We start from the raw sequence: 23792 nt of genomic DNA on the forward strand, positions 1-23792 counted from the left end.
CCAATATCGGACCACTATAACATATAGCTGCCATACAAACTGAACGATCGGAATCAAGTTCTTGTATGGAAAACTGTTGCATTTGACAAGATATATTCACGAAATTTGATATGGATTATTTTCTAAGGCAACAATGTAATCTCCGAAAAAATTGTTCAGATCGGATTACTATAGCATACAGCTTCCATATAAACTGAACAATTAGTTACTAAAAGAAATGCACCTGTGAAGGGTATATTAGCTTCGGTGCAGCCGAAATTAACGTTTCTTCTTGTTTTTAAGTGACTTCATGACACCGCACCCTAATGAACAAGGAACAATGAAAAAACGCTTCTCTTTAAGTTTTATTAAAAAAAATACTACATTAAATTATTTTATTTGTTATTTTGGCTATTACATAATATTTAAAATATAATATACGAGTATAAAGTATATAAAAATATCAAAATATATAACAGCAATAACAAAAAATTTATATTTTATTACCGAAATTAGTACAAAAAAATAAAAACATAAATCAGTGGGTGTTGAAAGTAGTTAAAATTAACGAAATACAACTGTGGTGGCATTAATAATACAGTTAGAGCACCGACAAAACAGCTAAAAGTTAAATTGGCTTCTTAGAATAGCAGAGATTAGTAAACAAATACATAAAAATATATTAAATAAATTAATTGTTATGCGCCATTGGGTGGGTAGTAGTAGTAGTTGTTGTTGTAGTTGTAGAATTTGACATTTTACAGTTACCACAAAGCATAATTGACTTAAACACACAACGTGCAACATTTGCATACGGAAAACGCTGGTTTAAAAATAGTTTGTATATATGTAAATTACGCATAAAATTGTTTTTATAAATTACTAAATATACTTTGTGCAATTATTTTCATTATATGCGTTTAATTTGAGTTAAATGTTTGCGTTTATTAAAAATTCCGACGATTTTAGGCACTTTTGTGGTTTGGCAAAGGCGACCGCATGCAGCGCAGTTATGCAATAGACAAAGGCCTACGCTGCTTGCGGTAAATGGTAATTTCGTATTTATTAAATGAGTTGGCATTTTCGTTGTGCTTGGCTTAAATACAACACACATTTTTAGTTTTGCATTAGTTTTAAGCGAAAATGTGCTAGAAACGCGCTGCATAAGCTCATACAAAGGCAGCTGTGATAATATTTCTCGCATGCGCTTTAGCGTTTCATTTTATCCAAAATCGGTATGACCATATCGAATTTCGGTCGCTTGCCGGCGTCCTCATTCATGCAGATCGTGATCAGTTTCGACATGTGCGGCGACGTGCCCGGCGGTATTTTCACGCGCAGACCCTCCAAGGCGATCTTCATGCCGCACTCCATGGGCGACCATTCGGCAAACGGCACCTCACGCGTTGTCAGCTCCCATAGGATGATGGCGAAGCTCCACATGTCGCACGCCTCCCAATTGCGATCGCCCGGTTTGCGTTGCAGCGCCTCCGGTGACATCCAGGCCGGTTGGTAAATGCGCCCCTTCTCTTGGAAGGAGAATTTCGCATCGCCCATATTGATGCGCGCGGTCAAATCATCATCGATCTGTGGTAATAATTTATATTACAACAAATTTAGTGTAATTAGTTATTGTCGAAAATTTATAAGTATATGAATTATACTTACCATGACGTGATGACTGTTCAAGTTGTACGTGGGTATGATGCGTTCCAGCGAGTGTAGATACGCCATACCACGTGCTATGTCCAAGGCGCAACGCACTGCTTGCGCCGTATCCACGACAATACCAGTGGCACGATGTAACAAATTAAAGAGTGAACCACGCGTCATAAACTATTCAAATGTGTTTGGAGACAATTTTAATAAGATAAATGTATTATGTAATGTTTACGGCAAAAGGTGCATGTTTAAACGGGATGCGGGAGTGCATATGAGATTTTGATTTGAGGTTATATCCACTTCAGAATTTCAAAAAATCGCTTCTAAACCTAGATACGAGTAAGGTTTAACACGTAGTTTGTAAGAACCGGAATAAAACGTCAAAGAACTTTTAAAATATATAGACATATAAATAATCAGCGCGACGTCTGTCTGCATAAATGCGAACAAGTCGCTCAGTTTTTGAGATATCAATCTGGAAATTTGCACATATCCTTTTCTGCTCAAGAAACAGCTTCATTAACGTAACCAGTGATATTGGGCAACTATATGATATAGCTGTCATACAAACTGATCCATCAGAAGCAAGCTCTTGTATGAACAACTTTTTTATTTGAGGAGATATCTTCATAAAATTTGCCACAGATTACTTTCCAAGACAATAATACAATCTCCGAATATTTTTTTCAGATCGAGCCTCTATAACATATAGCTGTCATACAAACTGATCCATCAAAAGCGTATCCTTGTATGGAAAACTTTTTTATTTGACGAGATATCTACACGAAATTTTCCACTGCTAATTTTCTAAGACAACGGTACAATTTCCAAAGATATTGTTGAAATCAGAGAACTATAGCATATAGCTGCCGTACAAAATGATCGATAAAAATCAAGTCCTTGTACGGAAAACTTTTTTATTTGACGAGACATGTTCACGAACTTTGACACAGTTTAATTTCGAAAACAAGGCTACAACCTACGAAGAAATTTTTTAGATCGCATTACTATAACGTATAGCTACTATACAAACTGATCGATGAAAATCCAGTCATTGTATGGAAAACGTTCGTATATGGCGAGATATCTTCACGCGATTCGACATGGATTGTTATCTAACGCAAAGATACAATCTCCGAAAAAAATTTTTAGATCGGATTACTATAGCATATAGCTGCCGTACAACTTAAACTATCAAAATCAATTTTTTGTTTGGAATCTTTCTATTTTTCAAGGTTACTGCAGCTTTGATAGAACAGAAATTAACGTTTTTTTTTTCTTTTTTTATTTATTAATTTAATAAAATGTCTCCTTACAAAAAAAAATCACAATTCTGGCTTACAAGTGGTTATAACCCCTTAAATAAAGATGATAAAATCACAGCAAGAAATAAGCAAAATTATTGAAAATTGCGCCAGAGAGGAGATGCAGATGAATGAGGTAGGGATTAGATGATTTGGGTAAACTGTTAGATGGTTGTAAAAAATAAAAGGATAGGTATGCTACACAATAATACTCAGTATGTATGATGTATGATATAAAGATGAAAACCCAAGCATTTCAAAAATAAAATAAAAACAATCTCAAAACTCCTGCACTCACCTGACTAATTGTAATAAGATTTGGTGGCTGATTGCATGCGCCAATTATTGGCAAGATATTCGGATGTGAGAAAATGCGCAGCTTTGGAAACTCCTCGTTGAAATCACGCGATATACGCGCCGTACAGTGACGCACCGCTAAAATCTGTAAATCAAACCAAACAATAGCTGTCAAAACAAACTGCAATATCATACACCTACGCACCTTTGCTATAACATCGTTCTTCTGCCAACGGCCACGCCATGTCTCACCCGACGGCGTACTGGCGATTTTTGTATGCAAATCCAATTCACCCAAATTAATACCTTTAAAGCGCGAGAGTGTGGCATCGCGTGAACGTGTTTTGGTACCCAACCAACTTTGTTCTTTAAAGCTGATTTTCTTGATGTCATGACCATTTCGTTCGGCTAAATCATGCAGACGCTTTGACAAACCAGCTTTGGCCTTATCTAAGGGTGTATCGTTATCTTTGTTGGCAATTGAAACGAGCGCACCAGCATTGACTAGATCGTCACAGATCATATCGTAACCCCAAAAGCAGGCATAATGCAACGGCGTGTTGCCGTGTTCATTTACCGCGTTGACATCAGAGCGCTCACGAATTAACTATAATGGAGAAAAAATAATTGATAAAATTAAAATTAAATACAAACATATATTGACTCACTAATTGCACAATGTCGCGATGTCCATGTGCAGCCGCAAGATGTAGAGGAATATCATCGCCCATATTAGTGGCATTAACGCGAGCGCCACGCTGTATTAGGGTTTCCACCAATTTCGTATGGCCCTCTTTGGCACACCAATGTAGGGGGCTGAAGCCGTGATCATCACTAGGAAAAATAATATTTATGTAGATTTCATTTAAGATTATTTAATTAATAAATAAAAAATAATATAAAAAAACATCATTCAATTGCATCCATTCCGCCGGTCAAGTTCTAAAACGATCTGCATAAATCATCATAATATGGATCACTCTATGTCATACATCCATATCCATAGTAGCCATTGACTAAATGTGTTTGGTTTTTGTTTTTATTTTTCGGAATGGTACATTCACACATATTTTGAATCATATGCACAAGTGGCATACATATACAAATATGTTTTCATTTTCGAACGAGATTTGCCTCTGGAGTTTTTGTTGTTGTTCTTATTTATGTAGTGGGGCCATTTGGTATGCAAATGTTTACACAATTTTTCAAAGCAATCAAGTATTCATCATGACGTCACTCAGCAGTTTATACACTCACTTCTATAGAATGTTGCCAAAACGCGTTGGAGCATAAAGTCATAATGGTGGCAATTATACAATTTAATTAATTGTTTTCTTACCCTAAATTCATATCATTGCCTGTATCTTCGAGCCAAAGGCGTACTTGTATCGAGTTTCCCTCACGGCACCAATGAAATATATCTTCCATATTTGTACTCTTTTCAACGCAAATTAACTAATTTTAGTATGTGCACGTAATTCAGTGGCACATTAACAAATATTTTCCACAGAAATCGCACTAAATAACACTTTTGTAACAAATTTCTAAATTAATTCAACAGATTGGCTTCCAAAAGAACTTGAAGAATTTATTTAGAAATTAAATGTCAAATTCCAATTGGAGCTGTGATGTCATAAATGGTTTGGGTACTTGCTAACGAAAAGTGTTGTACAAATGTTTTTTTAAAGAAAGAATATTAAAGGAGAAATTGAAAATAAAAAAACTACAATTAAACACAAAAATGTGTTTACAATTGATAAACGTATACAAATTAAAAAACTGAATTATATAAAAAGTAGTAGATATGTGTAAATAGTTATTGCAATAATTTTAGCAAAATAATTTGCTGAGCTATGTTTAATGAGCATTCTGTTTTATGCACTGAAAAGATAATTTTGAGAGATCCGGCAGTATTGGAAGGGCATTTGTTTAAGAACGTGGTAAAAAGGTGTAGTTTATATTTTTAATAGCTTTAGTAGTGTTTTTGAAATAACAAACAAATATGAGGCTCAGCACTTATAACTTCTTAACATCTAAAGCCATAAAAGGTGTAAAAGTTGGCTTTCCACTTAAATTAACTGTAAGTAAAACTAACATGTGTTTATGCTACTCCGGGCCCGTAACACTTGGTCTTTCTTTAGAATGAAGTATGCAACTATTTAAAACCATTTTGCCTTTAGTTATATAAAAATAATGTACTTACAGATAGCTAAACAGGACGTTGTTGAAGCAGAGTTTAATCCAACATTTATAGAGCGTCTACTGCCTAGACTTGACTGGTCAGGTATACGCTTAGCCGCTGAAGTGGTATGCTTTTGTTTTTGTAAAACAAATCATTTCAACTTATTAAAATACATATTTTGTTGCAGGCTGGGCTCAATGATGACATTCCTGCCGAACTACCCGCAAATGTCGCTGAAAATGAGGAGTTATTAAAAAAACTGCACCATTTGTTGTTGGAGATTGATGTCCTTGAAGGGCAGCTGGAATGCCCTGAAACGGGTCGTGTTTTTCCAATAACCGATGGCATACCGAATATGCTGCTGAATGAGGATGAGGTTTAAGACGTGCTACTATTTTTTATCTTGTACATATTTAGTTATTTTTAATACTTATTGCTAAATCAAAACATCTATGGTTTGTTAATAATTTTCATAGTGACAAAATGAAGTAAATTTAATTGACACAAATAGACTTAATTCTAAAACCAAAAAATATTACTGGTTTACACTTGATGTTTTTGACATGGAAGCAGCCTTAAGTGAATGTGATGAAGTAGGTAGAATGATGATTGAAACTCTCGCTACTCATGTAGTAGCGAGTAAAATAATCTTCGGTTTCAACGTTACCGAAATTGACCCAAATTAAAAATAAGTAAAATGCCATTCCCACGACAGTTGGGTCTACGTAACCGAAATGGAACTTTTATCCGGCCAAGGACTGTCAACACGTAAGAATTCTGCCGCTACATCAACAACAATAAAATAAGTAAAACATCAAAGCAGTTTAGCTCTTTATTAAAAATACAGCTTTATTCGAAAAAATATACGTATTCTGAATTATGTTCTGTATAAGTACACACTATCGGTTCCAAGAGCTACAAGCTTTGATAAACTTACGACACAACACTGATTACATGTATAACGCACAATTTTTTTTAATAAACATACGTACATTTGTGCACATGTGTTACTAATATAAATTATTTGTATTTTTTCTTGGAATATTTAATACATACATACATGTTCAATATATTCTTACGAAATTATTATTGTAGAGATTTTCGAAAGTGAGATTATATTGGAAAACTTATTAGACAGTGTAATTACTAAGTAAATGGACGAATATGTGCAAACGCACCTTCTACTACCCAAAAAAGTTCAAAATATTAATTGAAGTAAGAATACACAAAGCGTTTAACTACATTTGGCACGTAATCACACTCAAAAACAGTAGATATAAAAATGTAATATCAGAATTGTGTATATGTTTGTATAAATATAATTTTTGCACAAATTTTATTAATTACATTTAATGTTTGCCGTTTTCGTATTGCCAGCTGCAGCGAGTTGAGCATAAATGCTACCTTTAGCCAAACCCTTTTGGACACCCTTGCAAAGTTCCGGATTGCGTCCAATGGCTGTATAGCTGCGCTCACTTAATTTACCCGCGTCTGGACCCTGTGCCAATTGTTTTTGATTGTTCCCTTGCGGCATATCGGGATTGGCGCCATTCCAGGTCACATAGTCGGCGCTAAACAATTAAAGGGGAAATATTTTTGGAACAAAGAAAACAACCACAAAATTTAACTTACAGCAGCAAACTCTCATCTGCGCCTTTAGCCAATTCTGCGCTGTGTCCACTTGTCGTTATACGCCCTATAATGGATTTAAAATCTTGGCGCTGCTTATAAGTACTTGCGCCATCAGTGGAATCTTGTTGTGCGGCGCTGTTTTTGGTGGTGTTGGGAATAAGAAATGTGATGTGAGTTTAAAATTTATATAAAAATTTGAGAAAAATAATGGAACACAAACACACATACAGAGAAATACGTTTAAATGCTAAACAAGTAGATGAGTGGAGTCTGAAGGATTGAAAAAAGCATGCCAACAAATTAAATGTGCATAATTATATACATATTTATATACAAAAAAGTAAAAAACGAGTTCCCTTTAATTTTTAGTAATCGAAACGAAGCAAAATTTTAAAGACCGAAATAACCAAAAACTTGGTTTTTGTATAGAAATTTTATAATCCACTTATGGAACTAAAAAGGTTTGGCATTTTAGGAAAATTTGCAAATACTCGATTTTTGAACACTATATATATGTAGGTAAGTATAAATAAAAAAATAATTGAAGTTTTACTTTTATTTTCTAAAATTTTCGAACTTCGAGTTTTGATGCATAATTAAAATTAAATTTATTATAAAAAATAGAAAATCCTAATAATTCAATTGAACTACTGAGAAACAACACTTTACCAAGTCCACGATGCAAAGAAAAGCAAAAATCTATTTTTACAAACAATCAAAAATAATTAAATAGCATCCTAAAGAGCAAGAAAAATATTTAACAAAAAAAAGTAGAAAAAGTAAAAGTTCCAACAAGCATTTCACAGTTAAAGTTCAGCGTACTTTAGCGGTTCGGTCTTTTCGCGCAAGCGTGTCAATTTCAATTTGTCCAAAATAGAAGCCGAAGTGTTGGCAGCTTTATTGGAATTTGTGCCATGCAGATATCCCTGGATGCCAGAGGCATATGTATTGCAACGCGCCAGTATGCTTTTTGTAGTCAGTTTCTCATACTCATTGGCGACTAGATTAGAAGTTGATGCAGCGGAAGATGGCAATTCGGATGATATGTGAAGTTCTTTTAAAGCTTTGGGCGGTGATATAGAGGTTGATGATGACGTAGCTGATGGATTAATGATTGTGGATGAGTTGGGTAAGGAGTCAACGACATCACCAGCTGCTATTACAACTGCCGGCGCCTTCGTTTCCTTTTCGTGGCGTTCAATGCAAGTGGGTGAATTTGAAAGTATAATTTGTGTAGTAGCTGTAGTGGGCGTGGTTAGGTTTATGGAGGGAAATGCTACCTTTTTGCTACCAATATTTCTTGTGGCGTTTATTTTTGTGGAGGATTTTAAAGCGCTGCATGCTGCTGAAGATTGTGGCAGCGATGATGATAAAAATGCTGTTGATGATGATGTTGGTGATGGTAATGATGTTGATGTTAAGGATGTGGGCGCATATGTGTTATGTTTCGTTGAAGCATTTTGAAAGCTTTTGCGGTCATCGTTGTAGCTATTTAACGGTGTTTTGACAACGACAGTGATGATACTGCTTAGTTCGTTTAAAGTGTTGCGGGAGGGAAAAACGATTTTTGGGGGTTATTAGCACAAATTAAATGCATATTGTTTGAAAAAAAAGAAATAAGAAAGCGAAAAATCGTAGTAGGTCAAGTAGAATGACACATTCTTTACGGTGAAGTTTTTTTGGAAAGTGAAAAAATGCGGCGAAAAAATTGTTCAATTGCATTTTTTTACTTTCCAAAATTGAAAACATTTAATGATGTAACTTTCATATACAAAATTATCGTTATTCATATTTGTATTATAATTAAGGAAAATAATACAATACATTTGTAAGTAAACATGAGCGAATAGTTATGCAATTTTGAGAAATAGATAGCCTCATAGCATTATAATAGAAAGTAGACCAGCAAATAAGTATGACTTTGGCATCTATAAGAAATTTGAACATTTTCGAATCTATTATAATAATATTGATAGATAATTTTCAAAGCATTTACAGTTAATTATAAAAATCCAATTGTAGAAATGCAACAAAACATACACCAGGAGGTTATTGGTGAAACATGAGAGGTCACAAGGATTAACACTTTTTCGCACTCCGAAATTGGTCCATTACAAAAATGAAGTCAAAAACAAAAATCACCAAACACTTTGCAATTACAACTAAACTCACCTATCATCAGCGACGGCGCCAACACCTGGGCCATGCATACCATCCGCTGCACCCAAAATCACTTCGGCATCATGTCCACTCGTCGATTGCATTGCTGCATCGGTCGCAGCAGCGGCAGTAACGGCATTTTTCTTAGCATGCAACTCATCCTCTTCTTGCACGATATAGAGAATTTGTGTGGCACGATCCTCAGCATAGTTGACCGACTCCAGCGCCATGAGTATAATCCGTTCAGCTAACTGTGGAAATTTCTCCTTCATATGCGCTTGTACTGCAATGCAAATATCAATTATTTTAGCAATTTATTTAACAAAAATATTTTTTAAAATTGTTACTTGTTGCTTTTTCCTCCGCTGTGTAAATCTTTGGTTGCAAGGGTATAATTGTCTCCTCGGCAGCTCTTTTGGCAGCTGCGGCTGCGTGCGCAGCTTCGTGATCGGAGCGATGTGATATTTTTGGTGGTATAAAGTCACGCTTCGTATAGCCCATCGAGATGAGTTTCTCAGAAGCGGTTTGTACATTGTTGTCCGAGCTGGCAAGTATGTCAAGTAGTACCATTTCGTCTGCTTTGGGGAAAATGGTTTTCAAATATCTGTGGGATTGCATAAATATTATTGTTGTTGGTATATTTTGAGTAAGCGTTAAAGTTAGGTTGCGAGACGTATAGAAATTAGTTGCGATAGGGAGGCTAAAAATATAAATTAAATATTTAAAAATTGAATAATATAATTAAAACAATTATAAAATAATATTAATAAATTAAATATTAAAGAAAAAATAGAGTTTTTACTTTTTAATGTACAAAATTTAATAAAAAAAAATATTTTGAGAAAAATAATCAATCATTTTATTATAAAAAAATTAAAAATTTGTTTTTAATTTTTTTGTATACACAGTGCAATAAAAAATGTTTTATTTTTTTCCGTACCAAATTTTGTAAAAAAAAAATTAATTATTTTAGTAAAACTAAAAATTTGTTTTTAGTTTTTTTCCAAACGCGATTAAATTAAAAAAATGACAAAACATTGGGATTTACTTTTAGTTTTTTATGTAAAAATCTTTTTGTTAATAAAATTAAATTAAAATAATTAAATATTTTAAATTAATTTAATTTTTTTATTATTAATGATAATTTTAAAACAAATTATTTGAAAATATAAACTTTTTCTAAGGTATTTAATTAGTAAACGATTTTTTAAATTTCAAGTTTAGTTTTTGGAATAAAATAGTGCCAACGTAAATACTTCAAAATATATTGCCTACATTTAGGCGCATTAACTTCTGTCAATTTAAAATTGTTATTAATCGTATTAATATTTTGGAAAACTTGTTTTTTAATATTAATTAATTTACTTTTTTCATAAATTAAGGAAAATATGAATGTTGCTCATACGCACTGTACTACCAAATAGCAAATTGGCAATAAAAAAATAAATAAAAAGTTATAATAAATAAAATATGGAAAAAATACTTCAATTTCATATAGCAAAGCTTTAGATATGTATAGTGGAGTGAAAAGAAAAACTGCTGAATAACAAAGCACGAAAAAACCTTAAGAAAAGCAAAGAAAATGTAAAATTAATTGTTGTACATAACATAAATGCATTGAGTTTTAAAATTACACGAACAACAAATCAAGTATTTTGCACAGCCCTCAAATTAAACAAAAAAACTACACAAACAGAATATTACAACAAAAGCAAAAAATAACAATAAATTGCATTTCTTAGTACTCCACCGGACCTCAATTTCATCTTCGGCGACGAGTGCGGCTTCGGTGAACTGCGCCATTGTTCGAAGCGCGGCGAACCCTGATGAAACGGCATGGCCGCGGCAGCAGCTGCAGCCATATAGCCACCGCCGCCGCCACCGCTCCCAACGCCACCATGCACGCTTGTGACACTACCGAAACGGCCGCCCGGCAGAGGACTGGCTGTGCGTGAGCTGCTGCCGACTGCAACACTGCCATTGAGGCCGCGTGCCGTTATGCCCTTGTCCAGGCGGCGCGCTGGTGGTGTCAAATGAAACACGGTGTTGCTATGGTAGAGATGACGTTGGGCCGGCGGCGTGACATAGGGACCTGGCATGGTGACCGGATGCTTCTCCACTTGTAAGGCGCTAATGACGACGGCCTCACGATTGTAATACCTGGACGCGTACGAGTTAATGTTGTACATTTGTATGCGTGTATTGTGTGCGCGTGAATGTAAGTACAAAAGTGATACAACAACAACACATTTGGAGGTTAGTAACAGTTGTTAGTGGATTATCATGTACACACATATATATATATAATGTGCGTGTGTGTGTAGTGTTAATAAGTATTGTATGCGGTGACCAAAGAGAGCACATTTTGATTTTTTCAAGCGACGAGGTAAGCGTGTAAAAGCGAAAGATTCGTGTGATTAGTACAGTGAAAAAATTTAGAAATTTGTTTCTCTCAAGAAAAGTGCGGGTGATGTGAGTATAAAAGCGCACTCACTTTTTAAGCAGCAAACGTATGTGATCCTCGCTGGCGGTGGGAAACATATTTTGTATCTTATTGACCACCGCATCCGTATCGATGGGATTTGTGAAGGAAGTCTCCTGTATGGTCGAACGTCGTGACATATTACCCAAGCGTGGCGTCTGCGTCAGTGAGCCGCGTTGCATACGCAACGGCGATAATTCCTACAATTTAGAGAGCATAAACATTTTCAATAAAATATTTTTAAAAAAATGTTAAAAAAGCTTTGTTAAAAACTCACCAAATTCCCGCGAGAAGACAGCAGCGGACTGGATGACATGTTATGCAAACTTGTGTTGGTGCCAGGACCGGCCTGAAAGGCACGTACTGCCTGCAAATTGTTGCTTGGATACACGTGATAGGGTGAGCCGTTTATGGGCTGCACAAACAAATGCATGAAACAGGGTGTATAAGAGAGAAGAAAATTAGATGAAGGTTGTATATAAAAAAAAAAAAAAAAAAAAAAAAAAACAACAATAAAATAACAACAATCTCTGCCAAATTTCGTGAAGATATCTTCCCAAATGAAAATGTTTGCCTTAGAAGAACTTGATCTTTGTCGGTCAATTTGTATGACATATGTATATAAGCTATGTATATTGGTCAGATCAGAACAATCTGTTTAGAAATTATACCGTTAATTTATAAATAACTTAAGCCAGATTTTTTGAAGAGGTATTATCAAACAAAAAGGTTTTCCATGCAAAAACTTAATTTTTCTCGGTTAGTTTGTATGGCAGCTATATGCTATATTGGTCCGATCTGACCAGTATGTTCGGAGCTTAGAGTCTTGCCTGGAGCAATAATCTGTGTCAAATTTCGTTAAGATAGCTCCTCACATGAAAAAGTTTTCCATACAAAGACTTAATTTTGATCGATCAGTTTGTATGACGGCTATATGCTATAATAGTCCGATCAGAATAATATTTTCGGAGATCGTAGCCTTGCTTTGGAAAACCGTCTATGTCAAAATTTGTGAAGATATCTCGTCAAATAAAAAAGTTTTCCATACGAAGACTTGATTTTAATCGATTAGCTTGTATGACAGCTATATGCTATAGTGGTCCGATATTGTTGATACTGTCAAATCACCAACTTCTTGGCACGAAAAGAATACATATGTGTAAAATTTCGTAACTATATCTCAAAAACTGAACGAATTTACCTGCATCGCTATGGATTCGGTGGAGCAGCGTTCGTTCTGCAACTGCTTATAGCGTCCGCGCGGGTCCTCCAACTGCATTGCCTTTGTGAAATAGTTGATGTAGTAACTGTAAAATGCAAAAGAGAGAAAGCAGCAATAAATGTGTGTACCACTAAGTAAATATATATAAATATGTATGCACTTGCAAATAACTACAACTTAAATTACGCGCAATTATGTAAATCACAGCAAGCCTATTAGGCGTCCTTCCTCATTTGGCCATGGAAATGTCCTCGAACTGCCGTAAAGTTGTTGCTTGCCTTTTGCCCTTTTCGATTCTGCACACATCGAAAGTTGAAGGCTTTCAATAAGCCGCATTCATGGCATTTTGCAAGTATAGGCGTGTGTGTGTATGTGTGAGTAATAACGGAGCGATTCACGGTAAAGAACAAGGACATTGCATTGCCTTGGAAAAGTATTTTGCGGTAGTGTTTGTGTGTGTGTGTGCAACTTTGCGGTTTGCAAATGTGTGCGTGTGCAGACTCTAAAATGTGCAACGACAGGGTTGCCAAGGGTTGAAGTCGAGAATTTGTTGCTCATGAAGTGATGTTAATTCTAAAGCAATGTGAAAGGATTTGTGTGGTACTAAAGATATTTTTGCTTTCTCTGGAATTTTGCTTTGGAAATTTATCGCAAAAATTTCTTTCTTTGTTATATGATCAGCTGCGATTTAAGGGCTTACATGAGTTTACGAGCTTTAAAAAACCGGATTTTTTTATTATCTTATTAAATTGTAAAACACCTCTAGAATATTGTTTTAAATTTTCAAGTTGATCCGATTAATAGTTTCGGAGATACAGCCTTGAGAACTTCTGCGCTCGAGGCTAGCTAGGCCAAGTGCGCCGTTTTTGAATGTGTTTTTCTCGAAAATGTGTTCTTGAAGTCGGTTGGTTTCTCGAGAACTACTAAACCGATCTTCCTGAAATTTTATACGAGTCTTTGAGATACAATATTTTTTTTCGATTACAACTGTTTGAAAAAAATAAATTTGTCGAAATTTTTATTTTTTTGTAAAAATGTTGGCCAAAAATCCAATTTTCAGTTTTTTTTCTTCGTCCAAGTTTTAAGACAAGGTTTTAACTAAAACACGTATTTTTTCACTTTAGATGATTCTGTAAGGAGTTATTCTTCCAACGCGAGCTCATCGTTTTTCAGAGCGGTCACCGGAAATGGCGTCGCAATGGCCGAGTTTAAATTATTTTTTTTCAAAAATTTCAGAATTTCTTTGTCAATAATGTATGTTTGTAACAGTAAAAAGTTCTGTTAAAATATTTAATTTTTTATAAGAGAAAAAAGTTGTTGAAAAGGCTGTTTTTACCCGAGGAAATCCATGTAATCCCTTAAATAAATAAATCTAATGCGAATTTCCAGAATTGAATCTACTTCAATAATTATAATCGGAGTTGCATTTTGAAAAAAATTTGTATTTCCTTGTTACCAGAAACGATCTCCAGAAGAGCCTCCGAAAAAAGATTTTTGACGGTGAAGTTGATTTTTCTGCCTAAAATTTTCTCAAATCCAAAAATCAAAAAAATCGTCATTACAATAGATCAATAAAAGTGTTTTGACTAAATGGTGTCTTCTAAAAAAAGTTGTCCATTTTGTGAAAAATTTTAGACGTCAAAATGTTTTAAAAAATCATGTTTTTCGATAATTACCTAACAAATATATTTACGAGGTCGTGTGCTATCGGATAAATTAGGTTTGCTTGACAAATATATCAAGGGTTGTGTTCCTTCATCAATTTTTTGAAATTCATAAGTCGACACGAATAATGGAATATGGAAAGCTCTTAAGCGAACTTTTTGTCAGTTTTGGAATTTTGCTAAATATTTCTTACCCCCTTAGATGGAAGAACTTTGAAGTAATCTTATACGACCTGCAGCTAATCAAATCACTTGGCAATCTTTGCAGCTTTACAACAAAAACAATAATTTACATCGCGCCTTTGGTACAGATTTACGTGACTCTGTGTTTACATGCGCAAACCCTCACACACACATATATATATATGGATACATATTCGAAAATATATGTACCATATACAGTTAGCCGTGTACATATGTACTTCAGCAAACGAAAAGTCAAAGTCCTTGAGTTAAACAGCATTTCACCGGCTGCCATTTCTGTTTTTCTTCGCCAAAAGTTAAGGACCTTTCTGGCACAATTTTCTTGCGTTATCTGCGCATACAACAACCTTTAATTGCATGCATTTATTTGTATTATATTTTAAATTGTGACACGTGATAAACACAGCACTTATCTAATGTGAAGTGTAGGCTTTCAGCGACAAAAAAAACACATGTTGAGGGTTGCGAACGGTACAATGACAGCAGAAGACACTTGAAAATCTTATTTTTTCTACGTTTTGAAGTTAAAATGTGTAAGCTGAAGTATGACTGGATATATGGTACATATGTATATATGTATATTTGCAAATTTTTATGTACATTTGTGTGTACTGTTTTAATTTTAGATTGCTGAATTCCTGCACTTTTATAAGCTGCAGCTTATCTTTTCACGTTAAAATTTGCTGAGTCGTACAATAATCAGGTTTTCTTCTTAAATTTGAGATGTTTTTATAATTTATTTATAAAAATTTACGAAACTGATAAAAATTATTTTAGAATTTTGAAAAAATTTAAAAGAGAAAGTTATAATGTGAGCTTATACTATATGCATGTCAATGAGTGAAGCTTTTAGTAAAATTTCCCAAGAGCTCTTGACTCGACTTTTGTTAGAGGCAGATCTACGTGAATGGAATGGGGAGTTTGGTAGGAATATCCGACCAAGAACTGACAGTATTTTTGAAAATTATTTAGAAAATTTGTTTGTCTCAACAACAACAAAAACATAACTATATGCACTTTCGCCTTGGAAACTTATTTTCATAGCGTTAGTTTTAGGCATTTTGTGAAAATCTCAGAAATAGTTGGCTGGGTTCATAGATTGAGAAATAATTGCCAGTAATACCCTGAAGGAAATGTCGGAGACCCTAAAAAGTATACATATAAATGATCAGAGTGACAAGCTGAGCCAATTTAGCCATGTCCATTGGTTTGTCTATACTCTCCGAATAAATTGCGTTAATTGAGTGTTAATGTGAATATTCTTATATTTTATTTTTCCCTTTTTCATTTTCAAATATTATTATATACATATATTTATATATTTATATTATATATTTTTTATAACCAAAACTCAAATTTTGTTTCATTTTAGTTTTTCCTTCGCCTGTTATGTATTTTTTTGCAACGAGATTTATATATTAGATTTTTGTAATACATTCCATCTATAAAAATTCTATAAAGCCTTACTTAAAAAACCGAATATCTCGAGAAGTATTAATGATAGCGATTTTGACCTTGGACCTTTTTTATAGCAAATCAAATTTCCTACAAATTTGTCATTCAAATTTTTTCTATAGCTCTTGTCATTTACGAGATAAATACAAAAAAATGCGAATTTCATGGAAAAATCAAGTTTAAAGCCCCGTACTACCTCGCTGGTGTGAGTTACGACTTTGTTGCACTGGACCCTTTTGTAGAGTGAACAATTCTGAGAAATTTGCATCTAAAGTCAAAGCGATGCCAAAAAATACCACTGATCTGTAGGAATTTAAAGATGGAAACTCACGATTGTAGTGTATTTTCTATGGACAATTTTTACAGGCCTTGGTGCAGTTCTTAATGTTAATATTTAGGGCTAAAATTTTTAGGGAATTTTTTTTAGGGTATTTCCAAGGACTGAAAAAAATACCCTACTTTACATATATATACATATATGTATGCATATATATTTTTAAATTATTTTTTATGTCTTTTAATTTTCTCTATCATAGTTATATTTTTTTGAAATATTTTTTTTTTGTTAAAAAATTAAATTTAAGTTGTGAAATTTTAGTTGTGTAAAATATTGCATTTAAACACAAATATCTAAGAAATATTTTTTTCGGTTAATTATTTCCTATTTTTTAATGTTTTTCTTACATAGATTTTATATTTTCTGCACATTAATCTAAGTATGATTAATTATTTTCTAAAATAGTTTGAAAAAGTTTTTTCTTTTTTATGCAATTAAATTTACTAATGCTTTTGTATTGTTTTTTTTATTTGTTTATTTTATTATGATTATGTTATTTATTTTTTTGATCATTTAAAAATATTTAAATTTGAGCTGACATGTTTGGGCCACATACAAATCTTTAAACAGGCTGTTGTTGTAGTTGTTTTTGTTTTTATTCATGTGACGCCAAATATAAAAATGTGTACAAATATTAAATCTCCATATATCCAGGATATAGATTTAAGCAAACCAAGCAGACAATATTTACTTGAGTGGGAACAAAATACACACACACGCATGAACATATATACATGTATGAATATTTAAACACATTTTTCATTTCTACGAGATTAAAGCAAATGACAGTCGTAGCATCAGCAACATTTCTACAGACAAATATGCGTACTTCAATGCCGCAACCACATGCCCACAAGCTTAATTAGTGCGCGTGACTTTTTTGCATTTTTCTACATTACAGCTTTTATTTGCAAATTCAAAGGATTTGCATATCCTTGATATACAAACATATTTTATTTGCATAACTGGGGATTATGCATTCTAAATAGCTGCACAGGCGGCGTAAAATATTCCACATGAATATACAAATATTATACATATGTATTTATTTTTGTAAATATGTATGTTTGTAGATATGTTCTTGCATTAGAATATATTGTCGAGCACATATTTAATATGTATGCATGTATATATGCTATAATATTCGCATATAAAGCTAAGTAGGCGCATAAGTATCACTTCAAGTCGCTGTCGACCCATTTTTTAGGGCTACAAAGTGCTTTAATTACACCTTAGTCTATTTACTTGGTGCTGGATTATGAAAAATTATAATAATAAATAGGTAAATATTATAACCTATTTATTATTGCAATTGTTTTGGTTTTTTTATAATTTTTTTTCCTTTTTATATTTTTTCACTTATTTTTTATTTAACTTTTCTTATTAATTTTTTTTTTGATTTTTCATTTATCTTTTTTTTATAAATTTTTTATTATTATTTTGTTTATCTTTTATTATTACTTTTTAATTATTTTCTATTTTTTTACTGAATTTTTATCTAATTTCAGTTTCTTAATTATTATTTTTTACATATTGCTTATTCTTTTTTCATTCACTTTTACTTCTGCAAGCTTCAGCTCATCTCTTCGCCCTAAAAGTATGCTATGCAACATTTTAACTCGAAAACATGCTCCCCCTCTCCTTGATATTTTTATGGCCGCCATTTTGTAAAACTCTACACACTTCCTTAAAGTATGCGGCGGAATTCCTGGCTTGTCTGCCGACCAGCAAAAGCTGTCTGCAGTGCGTTTCCTTTGCCTTTCACACGCCCATTTTCAAATAGTTGCCACTTATAACTATAATAGTTAACAAAAAGGCGTAAAAATAGCAACAACACATACCAATTTCCTGTTGCTTGGTCGTATTTGCAATCCCAGCCGGGCGGCAATTTCTGATATTGTCCTTTAGCATCCGTCATTTTCAACAAAATTTTAAATTATTTCAACTCTTTCAGCTTTATTTCATACACTAACAGCACTTTTGCACTTGTCTGACTGGCTTCGCAGTTTATTTACACTTTATTTCCTTGCGAATTGATGTCCTTGTCGTCAGCGCGAGTCCCAAGTTGCCCGTTTCTGTAGCCTGTGTATACCAAATGGAGCTGAAGGTGGTGTGGTGCGCCTTCTGGGGGTTGTAAAGTCACAACAACACACATGCAATCACATGTATATACATATGTATGTGTGATAAACACTCAGCTCACGTGAAGCTGTATTCGCCTTGCGTTCGACACTTTTCCACTACTTTACACTTCGAGTTGCGGTCACGTACTGACTGCTGTACGATTTCAGTGCGCTTTTGATGCTTTTGGGGTAAACGCAGTGTCCGGCATCTGTTATGTACGCACAGCTCATATTTCGTTTGATTGCTTGGAGCTGGCGTTCTTCGAAATTCGAACTCGCACATTTTCGAATAGCTGTTGGGATGCGCGTTGTGCGCCGTGCCGCAAATGCCAGTGGTTGAGGGCGCGGCGTGTGGGTTGCTTAAACGTTGGTTGGGTCGTTGGTGGGCTGTTGGTGGTGGTGCAGCGGCATTATGAAAGCGAATGCGCGTATAAAAACAAACGACGAATAATTTTCAATACAATTCCGTGTGTATGTATGAAAATGTGATTTTCTTTTGTTTTGTTTTGATCCGCTCTCCGCAGTTACTGCGAGGTGACTGGCACCGGTTGCTTGAAAGTTCAGCGCGTAAAAATGGAATTTCGCGCGTACAAAAAAACAAGAAAAATGCAAAAAAAAATATTTGTTTGTGGTACTCCAAGTGTGGCAAGTATTTGATGTTGGACGGGAAATAATAAAAAATAATTTAATTTAGTCGATGCTTCACTTCGGAGGGTTCAAATTAATGTGTCTATGAAGGTACATTGCCGAAGTGAGATGATTGAGCTTTTTGTTTGTTATTTGCAGTAGAAAAAGTTACCTATATGTATGTATGTATGTATGTATGTATGTCCAAGCATTCAAGTAATGATTGCCAGACGTGATGAGCTTAAATTACGCTAACGCTGAGACAATGTTTATCAGCAAACATATGTACATACATACATACTTGAATTGTGGAATATTTATTTATGCGAATATAGTATGTACATACATATATTTGCATTTTTTTCATACGAATATAGATATATGTACATACATATACATACATATGTATATTAGGGTGGGTAAAAAAAAAATTTTTTTTTTCGTTTGGTACCCTGAAAAAATAGTTGATAGACACCTCAAACAAAGGCTCTCTAAGTATGAGCTCTTAATTGTAACGAAAGGATCCTCCACCTAACGGATTTCATTTTTTTTCTTATTATCAGATAAGAAAATGCATATCTCGCTTCCAGTTTAGGTTAGTCAGATAAGCTAATGAGCCACTCATAGACTACTTTTGGTACTTTGCGATGCCACATGGAGTTCAGTTACGAAGTCCATGAGGAGGAATCATCATAGCGCAGGCAACGTACGCTTGACGCAAATTTTAATAGACTCTGTGGCCTAACTCTTGGTACCTCTTCCAGTGTTTCATACCCCGGAACTCCCAAATGCTTAAAGGGAAACCTTGCCAATTGCCAAGAGCGCAAGAGATGCTCCATTCTTTCTCTGGTGCCTTGCTATTTCCGCAGTTTTCTCGATCTGTTGGGCCCATTCTGCAGGCGAGTGCCGCCACCAGTGAGTATTCCAATCAGGTAGATTTTCCTTACCATGCTTCTGTCCAGATCGTCGTGTAGACAATTTATGAATTTTGCAATGTGGATCACGTTTTCGAATATCAGCTGTATACCACTCTTGGTAATTTCGTCCACTATCTCTTAGTCCTCGATGCCTTTACGGACTGTCTCTGGAGTTGCCAGCTGGTGTATTTGGTGCTAGCTCCTCGGCTTTCGCAATATCAAAGATCTCTGCTTCGAATATACTGCAGGGATCCGACAACTTAAAACATTGGCTTATGCCTTACTCTGTACAATATATCCCCACATCAACCCCATCCATCCATTTTCAAGCCATTCGTATAACTGTTTAGTGTGTTTCGTGCATCTAACATGCTTTTACGCCAATTATCTTTTTCTATGTTCACTGTGAACCTTCTTTCCCAGTTGAAGAGTAAATCGAAAATCTCAAATCACAACAAAAATCATATTCTATAACCGTTCAAAAATTAAAAATATATGCCATATTATTCATATTAAGAGCTCAATATTTATGAAAATTGTTTTTTTTCGACATTTCAGGCGATATTTTCACGGTATCTAAGGAAAAAAAAATTTAAAAAACAATCAGCAGTTTTTTTTTGCACACCCTAATACACATATTTTGCTGTATTTTTCTAAGCACGATATTCTTATTAAACCTAATTGTTTCCACTGTATGCCATTTAGCATTTATTTAACAACACAAGCACATAGCTTCATGCAAAAACAACAAGACAGTCATCTCTCCCCATCGGTTCGGTTATGGCATTTATTCAATTAGGTATTTTAGAATTATTTTATTTGTAAGTAATCGCTTAATGGTCATGTGAGTTCGCCCACAATGATCTGGACACTTGAGATGACGTCATGCGAGGCGAAGTCAGCGCGAAATTTTCGGTTTCGGCTAAGCATGCATTTCTTTACAGCGTTTATTTATCGCTTACTTACATATCTATTTCTCTGAAACGCTGTGTGCAGTTCTGCGTTTAGCTATAACTCACTAAGTTAATATTTAAATGTTTTTATTTACGATAATAGCGCTAAGTTAAGTTATTCGCACATTCTTGAGTGATTAAGGTCCCCTCACAATGTATGCATTTGTGTTTTATTGCTTAAGTGTCAAATATTTAACACTAAAAAAAGCAACAATCTTCATTATTACTTGCACCGAAGCTGTAATACCCTTCACAGCTGTATTTCTTATAAAATAAAAAGGTATTTATTTTTCGTTTTTTATTATAGATATATGTACTTGTATGTATGCTACAGTGGTCCGATCTAAACAATATACGTAGAGATTGTAGTGCTGAATGCCTTGAACAGTAGCCCATGCCGAAAATCGTGAAGATACATATTTCGTCCAACAAAAAAGTTTTCCATAAAAAGGCATGTTTTTGATCGATCACTTTAGATTACAGCAATATACTAATCCCTCTTCTTCTTTATTGAGCGTTTTCATCAATTCTCTCGAAAACTCATAACATCGACTTATCAGATGTTGTCATCGCCCATGCCTCTGCATTATAATGACTTATAGAGTTTGGTCTTTGTTCGTCGAGAGAGGACTGTACTTCTCAATTGCCTACTCAGTTCGAAGTAGCACCTATTGGTATGAGTTATTCTGCGTTGGATTTCGAGGGTGACATTGTTGTTAGTGTAATACTGCTTTCATGATAGACGAAATTATCCCCGACTTCGAAGTTATGACTGTAAAACACACCGGATGTTGTCAACTGTAACAGAGGAGCCAAGTTGCGAGTGCGACGACTGTTTCTTTGATGACAGGAGATATTTCGTCTTGCCCTCGTTCACTACCAGACCCATTTGCAGTCTGGAGAAATCAGAACTAACCCCTGCGGTTGTTAAGACCAATGAACACTCTTATAGAAGATTGTACCTCCTCTATTCAGATCTGCAGCTCGAATTACTTTTTTCAGGAGTAGATTGAAGAAGTCGCACAATATAGAGAGTCGCTTCGTCTGAAACCTCGTTTGGTATCGAACGGCTCGGAGAGGTAATTTTTTTTCAAATTAATCACCTATAGAAAGCAATATTCAACAGCTTGAACATGTTTCTGATACCAAAATGAATCTTATTAATAAACGACAGCGATTAGAGAACGATCTCCAGCAGTTAGGAATCTCTGTTTGTCATTAAGATAGATACCAAAAACCAAATTATACTACTATAGACGTTCAAATCTACTGAAATACCATGTGATCAAATATGACCCGGACTAGAAATTTTGTAGAAGTGTTTTGGGAAGTATATTTTATCACATGTATTTGAGTCTTACAAAGCGAAGCATGAAGGTCGTGAAGTCATCGAAAATTTAAGCAATTTGGCGGGATAAATGGGTCGAAACTGAAAAAAAACATACGCTGAAGGCACTGAAGACCATCCCTGGTCGAGATTTATAAGAAGTCTATTACACGTTGGAATACTTGTATTGGCTTATGAGCCTATTTTACGGCGATAATAAAGATTCGCGTTAAAATACGTGAAAATGTTTTTTATTTTTTGTCAATCCGGGTCAAATTTGATCAGATGGTATTAACGCCTTGGAGACTAGTTATTAGAATTAGTTTCACATATTAAAATGTTTGAAAATTTTATATTTTCTTAAATTACATATCTATATAAAAGCGTGTACGTTTATAGTAATGTCAAAGTCACTAGAAGCCTCGTTATAGGGTCGCAAAGTCACTAATAATTAAAATAATCTTGTTTGCAATCGAAGTACACCTACCCGTACTTGTATTTACCTATGTATTAAACTCTAGGCCATAAACACATAAAAGCATAAACTTGTTGACATTGTTTGTTCGCATTTTTCTCAAAGAAAAACATGAAAGCTTCATTCCTTACATACATACATACATACATACTCCAGTAACTACTTATCAGTTCGAATTAGTATTCTAACTTACCGACAGTTTCCAAAGTTATCTACAATTTTAGGAACACCTTCTATTATTTACAATCAGCAAATGCGAAAAGAAACTTTCAGATCCAAAAACAAATATTTGCATTACTTTTGTTATCAACCAAATTGCCAACACTTTTATGTATTAAACTGAAAGTCGCGACTAAATACTTGTATAGCATGTGCCTAAACTGTGTTGTTTGTTGATGAAAAATATTTATTGTGTACATACATATGTATATATGTATGTATGTATAGTAAGCAATAGGGTGGGTCGAAAAAATCAATTATTTTTTCCAGTTTATAGTCTGAAAAATTGGTTAATGGACGCCTCAAAAAATCTTTTTTCAAGTTCGAGCTCCTAGGAAGGTGAAGGTATTAGGCAGATGCTCCGCTTTTCAGTTGCCTACTTTGTCTTTAAAATAGGGAAAACATATACACATATATATATCAGCAATTACTGTTTGAAAAAAGTGTATACTTATATATATTGTATATAAATGGTCTCTTACAATTTTTTCGGAAATTTCATCTTTGACAATTTGTTAATATGGTAAATTCATGAATATGCTATAATTGATTTTTTAATTTTTAATTAATT

General features: G+C 34.2%; 3 protein-coding genes and 1 long non-coding RNA gene across 9 annotated transcripts; 1 reads left to right on the forward strand and 3 right to left on the reverse strand.

Moving 5' to 3' along the window:
- Nucleotides 1–1017: 1017 nt before the first annotated feature.
- On the reverse strand, nucleotides 1018–4849 carry LOC126761772 (integrin-linked protein kinase). Its single transcript, XM_050478152.1, has 6 exons — nucleotides 4582–4849; nucleotides 3911–4076; nucleotides 3448–3849; nucleotides 3244–3387; nucleotides 1648–1815; nucleotides 1018–1566 (listed from the first exon to the last, which is right to left on the reverse strand). The coding sequence occupies exons 1-6, from the start codon at nucleotides 4668–4670 to the stop codon at nucleotides 1189–1191; spliced, it is 1347 nt and encodes a 448-aa protein (XP_050334109.1). The 5' UTR covers nucleotides 4671–4849; the 3' UTR covers nucleotides 1018–1188.
- Nucleotides 4850–5145: 296 nt separating this feature from the next.
- On the forward strand, nucleotides 5146–6400 carry LOC126761136 (multifunctional methyltransferase subunit TRM112-like protein). The gene is made up of 3 exons (XM_050477088.1): nucleotides 5146–5322; nucleotides 5448–5549; nucleotides 5612–6400. The coding sequence occupies exons 1-3, from the start codon at nucleotides 5245–5247 to the stop codon at nucleotides 5804–5806; spliced, it is 375 nt and encodes a 124-aa protein (XP_050333045.1). The 5' UTR covers nucleotides 5146–5244; the 3' UTR covers nucleotides 5807–6400.
- LOC126761134 (uncharacterized) lies at nucleotides 6248–23563 on the reverse strand. Of its 6 annotated transcripts, none has more exons than XM_050477084.1 (10): nucleotides 23196–23563; nucleotides 12900–13005; nucleotides 11976–12113; nucleotides 11711–11898; nucleotides 10972–11376; nucleotides 9564–9820; nucleotides 9229–9499; nucleotides 7879–8580; nucleotides 7057–7191; nucleotides 6248–6995 (listed from the first exon to the last, which is right to left on the reverse strand). In XM_050477084.1, exons 2-10 carry the CDS (start codon nucleotides 12975–12977, stop codon nucleotides 6764–6766), a joined length of 2406 nt encoding a protein of 801 aa, XP_050333041.1. In that variant the 5' UTR covers nucleotides 12978–13005; nucleotides 23196–23563; the 3' UTR covers nucleotides 6248–6763. The 6 variants fall into 6 exon arrangements, with proteins under 6 accessions (XP_050333041.1, XP_050333039.1, XP_050333040.1 ...); XM_050477082.1 differs by lacking the exon at nucleotides 23196–23563 and adding an exon at nucleotides 18422–18864; XM_050477083.1 differs by lacking the exon at nucleotides 23196–23563 and adding an exon at nucleotides 13107–13521.
- On the reverse strand, nucleotides 8765–9222 carry LOC126761137 (uncharacterized). Its single transcript, XR_007667316.1, has 2 exons — nucleotides 9053–9222; nucleotides 8765–8984 (listed from the first exon to the last, which is right to left on the reverse strand). It is a non-coding gene; the product is annotated as an uncharacterized LOC126761137 (long non-coding RNA).
- Nucleotides 23564–23792: the final 229 nt, after the last annotated feature.

Source organism: Bactrocera neohumeralis, chromosome 6, assembly GCF_024586455.1.
Source record: "Bactrocera neohumeralis isolate Rockhampton chromosome 6, APGP_CSIRO_Bneo_wtdbg2-racon-allhic-juicebox.fasta_v2, whole genome shotgun sequence".
Classification (NCBI taxonomy): Eukaryota; Metazoa; Arthropoda; class Insecta; order Diptera; family Tephritidae; genus Bactrocera; species Bactrocera neohumeralis.

Coding starts and splice junctions, on each gene's coding strand:
- LOC126761772 (XM_050478152.1), bottom strand. CDS start 4,670: ATGGAAGATATATTTCATTGGTGCCGTGAGGGAAACTCGATACAAGTA. Junction 4,077..4,581: donor GGCAATGATATGAATTTAGG/GTAAGAAAACAA, acceptor TATTTTTCCTAG/TGATGATCACGGCTTCAGCC. Junction 1,816..3,243: donor ATCTTATTACAATTAGTCAG/GTGAGTGCAGGA, acceptor ACATTTGAATAG/TTTATGACGCGTGGTTCACT.
- LOC126761136 (XM_050477088.1), top strand. CDS start 5,245: ATGAGGCTCAGCACTTATAACTTCTTAACATCTAAAGCCATAAAAGGT. Junction 5,323..5,447: donor GCTTTCCACTTAAATTAACT/GTAAGTAAAACT, acceptor ATGTACTTACAG/ATAGCTAAACAGGACGTTGT. Junction 5,550..5,611: donor TACGCTTAGCCGCTGAAGTG/GTATGCTTTTGT, acceptor ATTTTGTTGCAG/GCTGGGCTCAATGATGACAT.
- LOC126761134 (XM_050477082.1), bottom strand. CDS start 18,498: ATGACGGATGCTAAAGGACAATATCAGAAATTGCCGCCCGGCTGGGAT. Junction 13,006..18,421: donor GACCAAGCAACAGGAAATTG/GTATGTGTTGTT, acceptor TGCATTTTACAG/TTACTACATCAACTATTTCA. Junction 11,377..11,710: donor ATACGTTTGCTGCTTAAAAA/GTGAGTGCGCTT, acceptor GTACGCGTCCAG/GTATTACAATCGTGAGGCCG.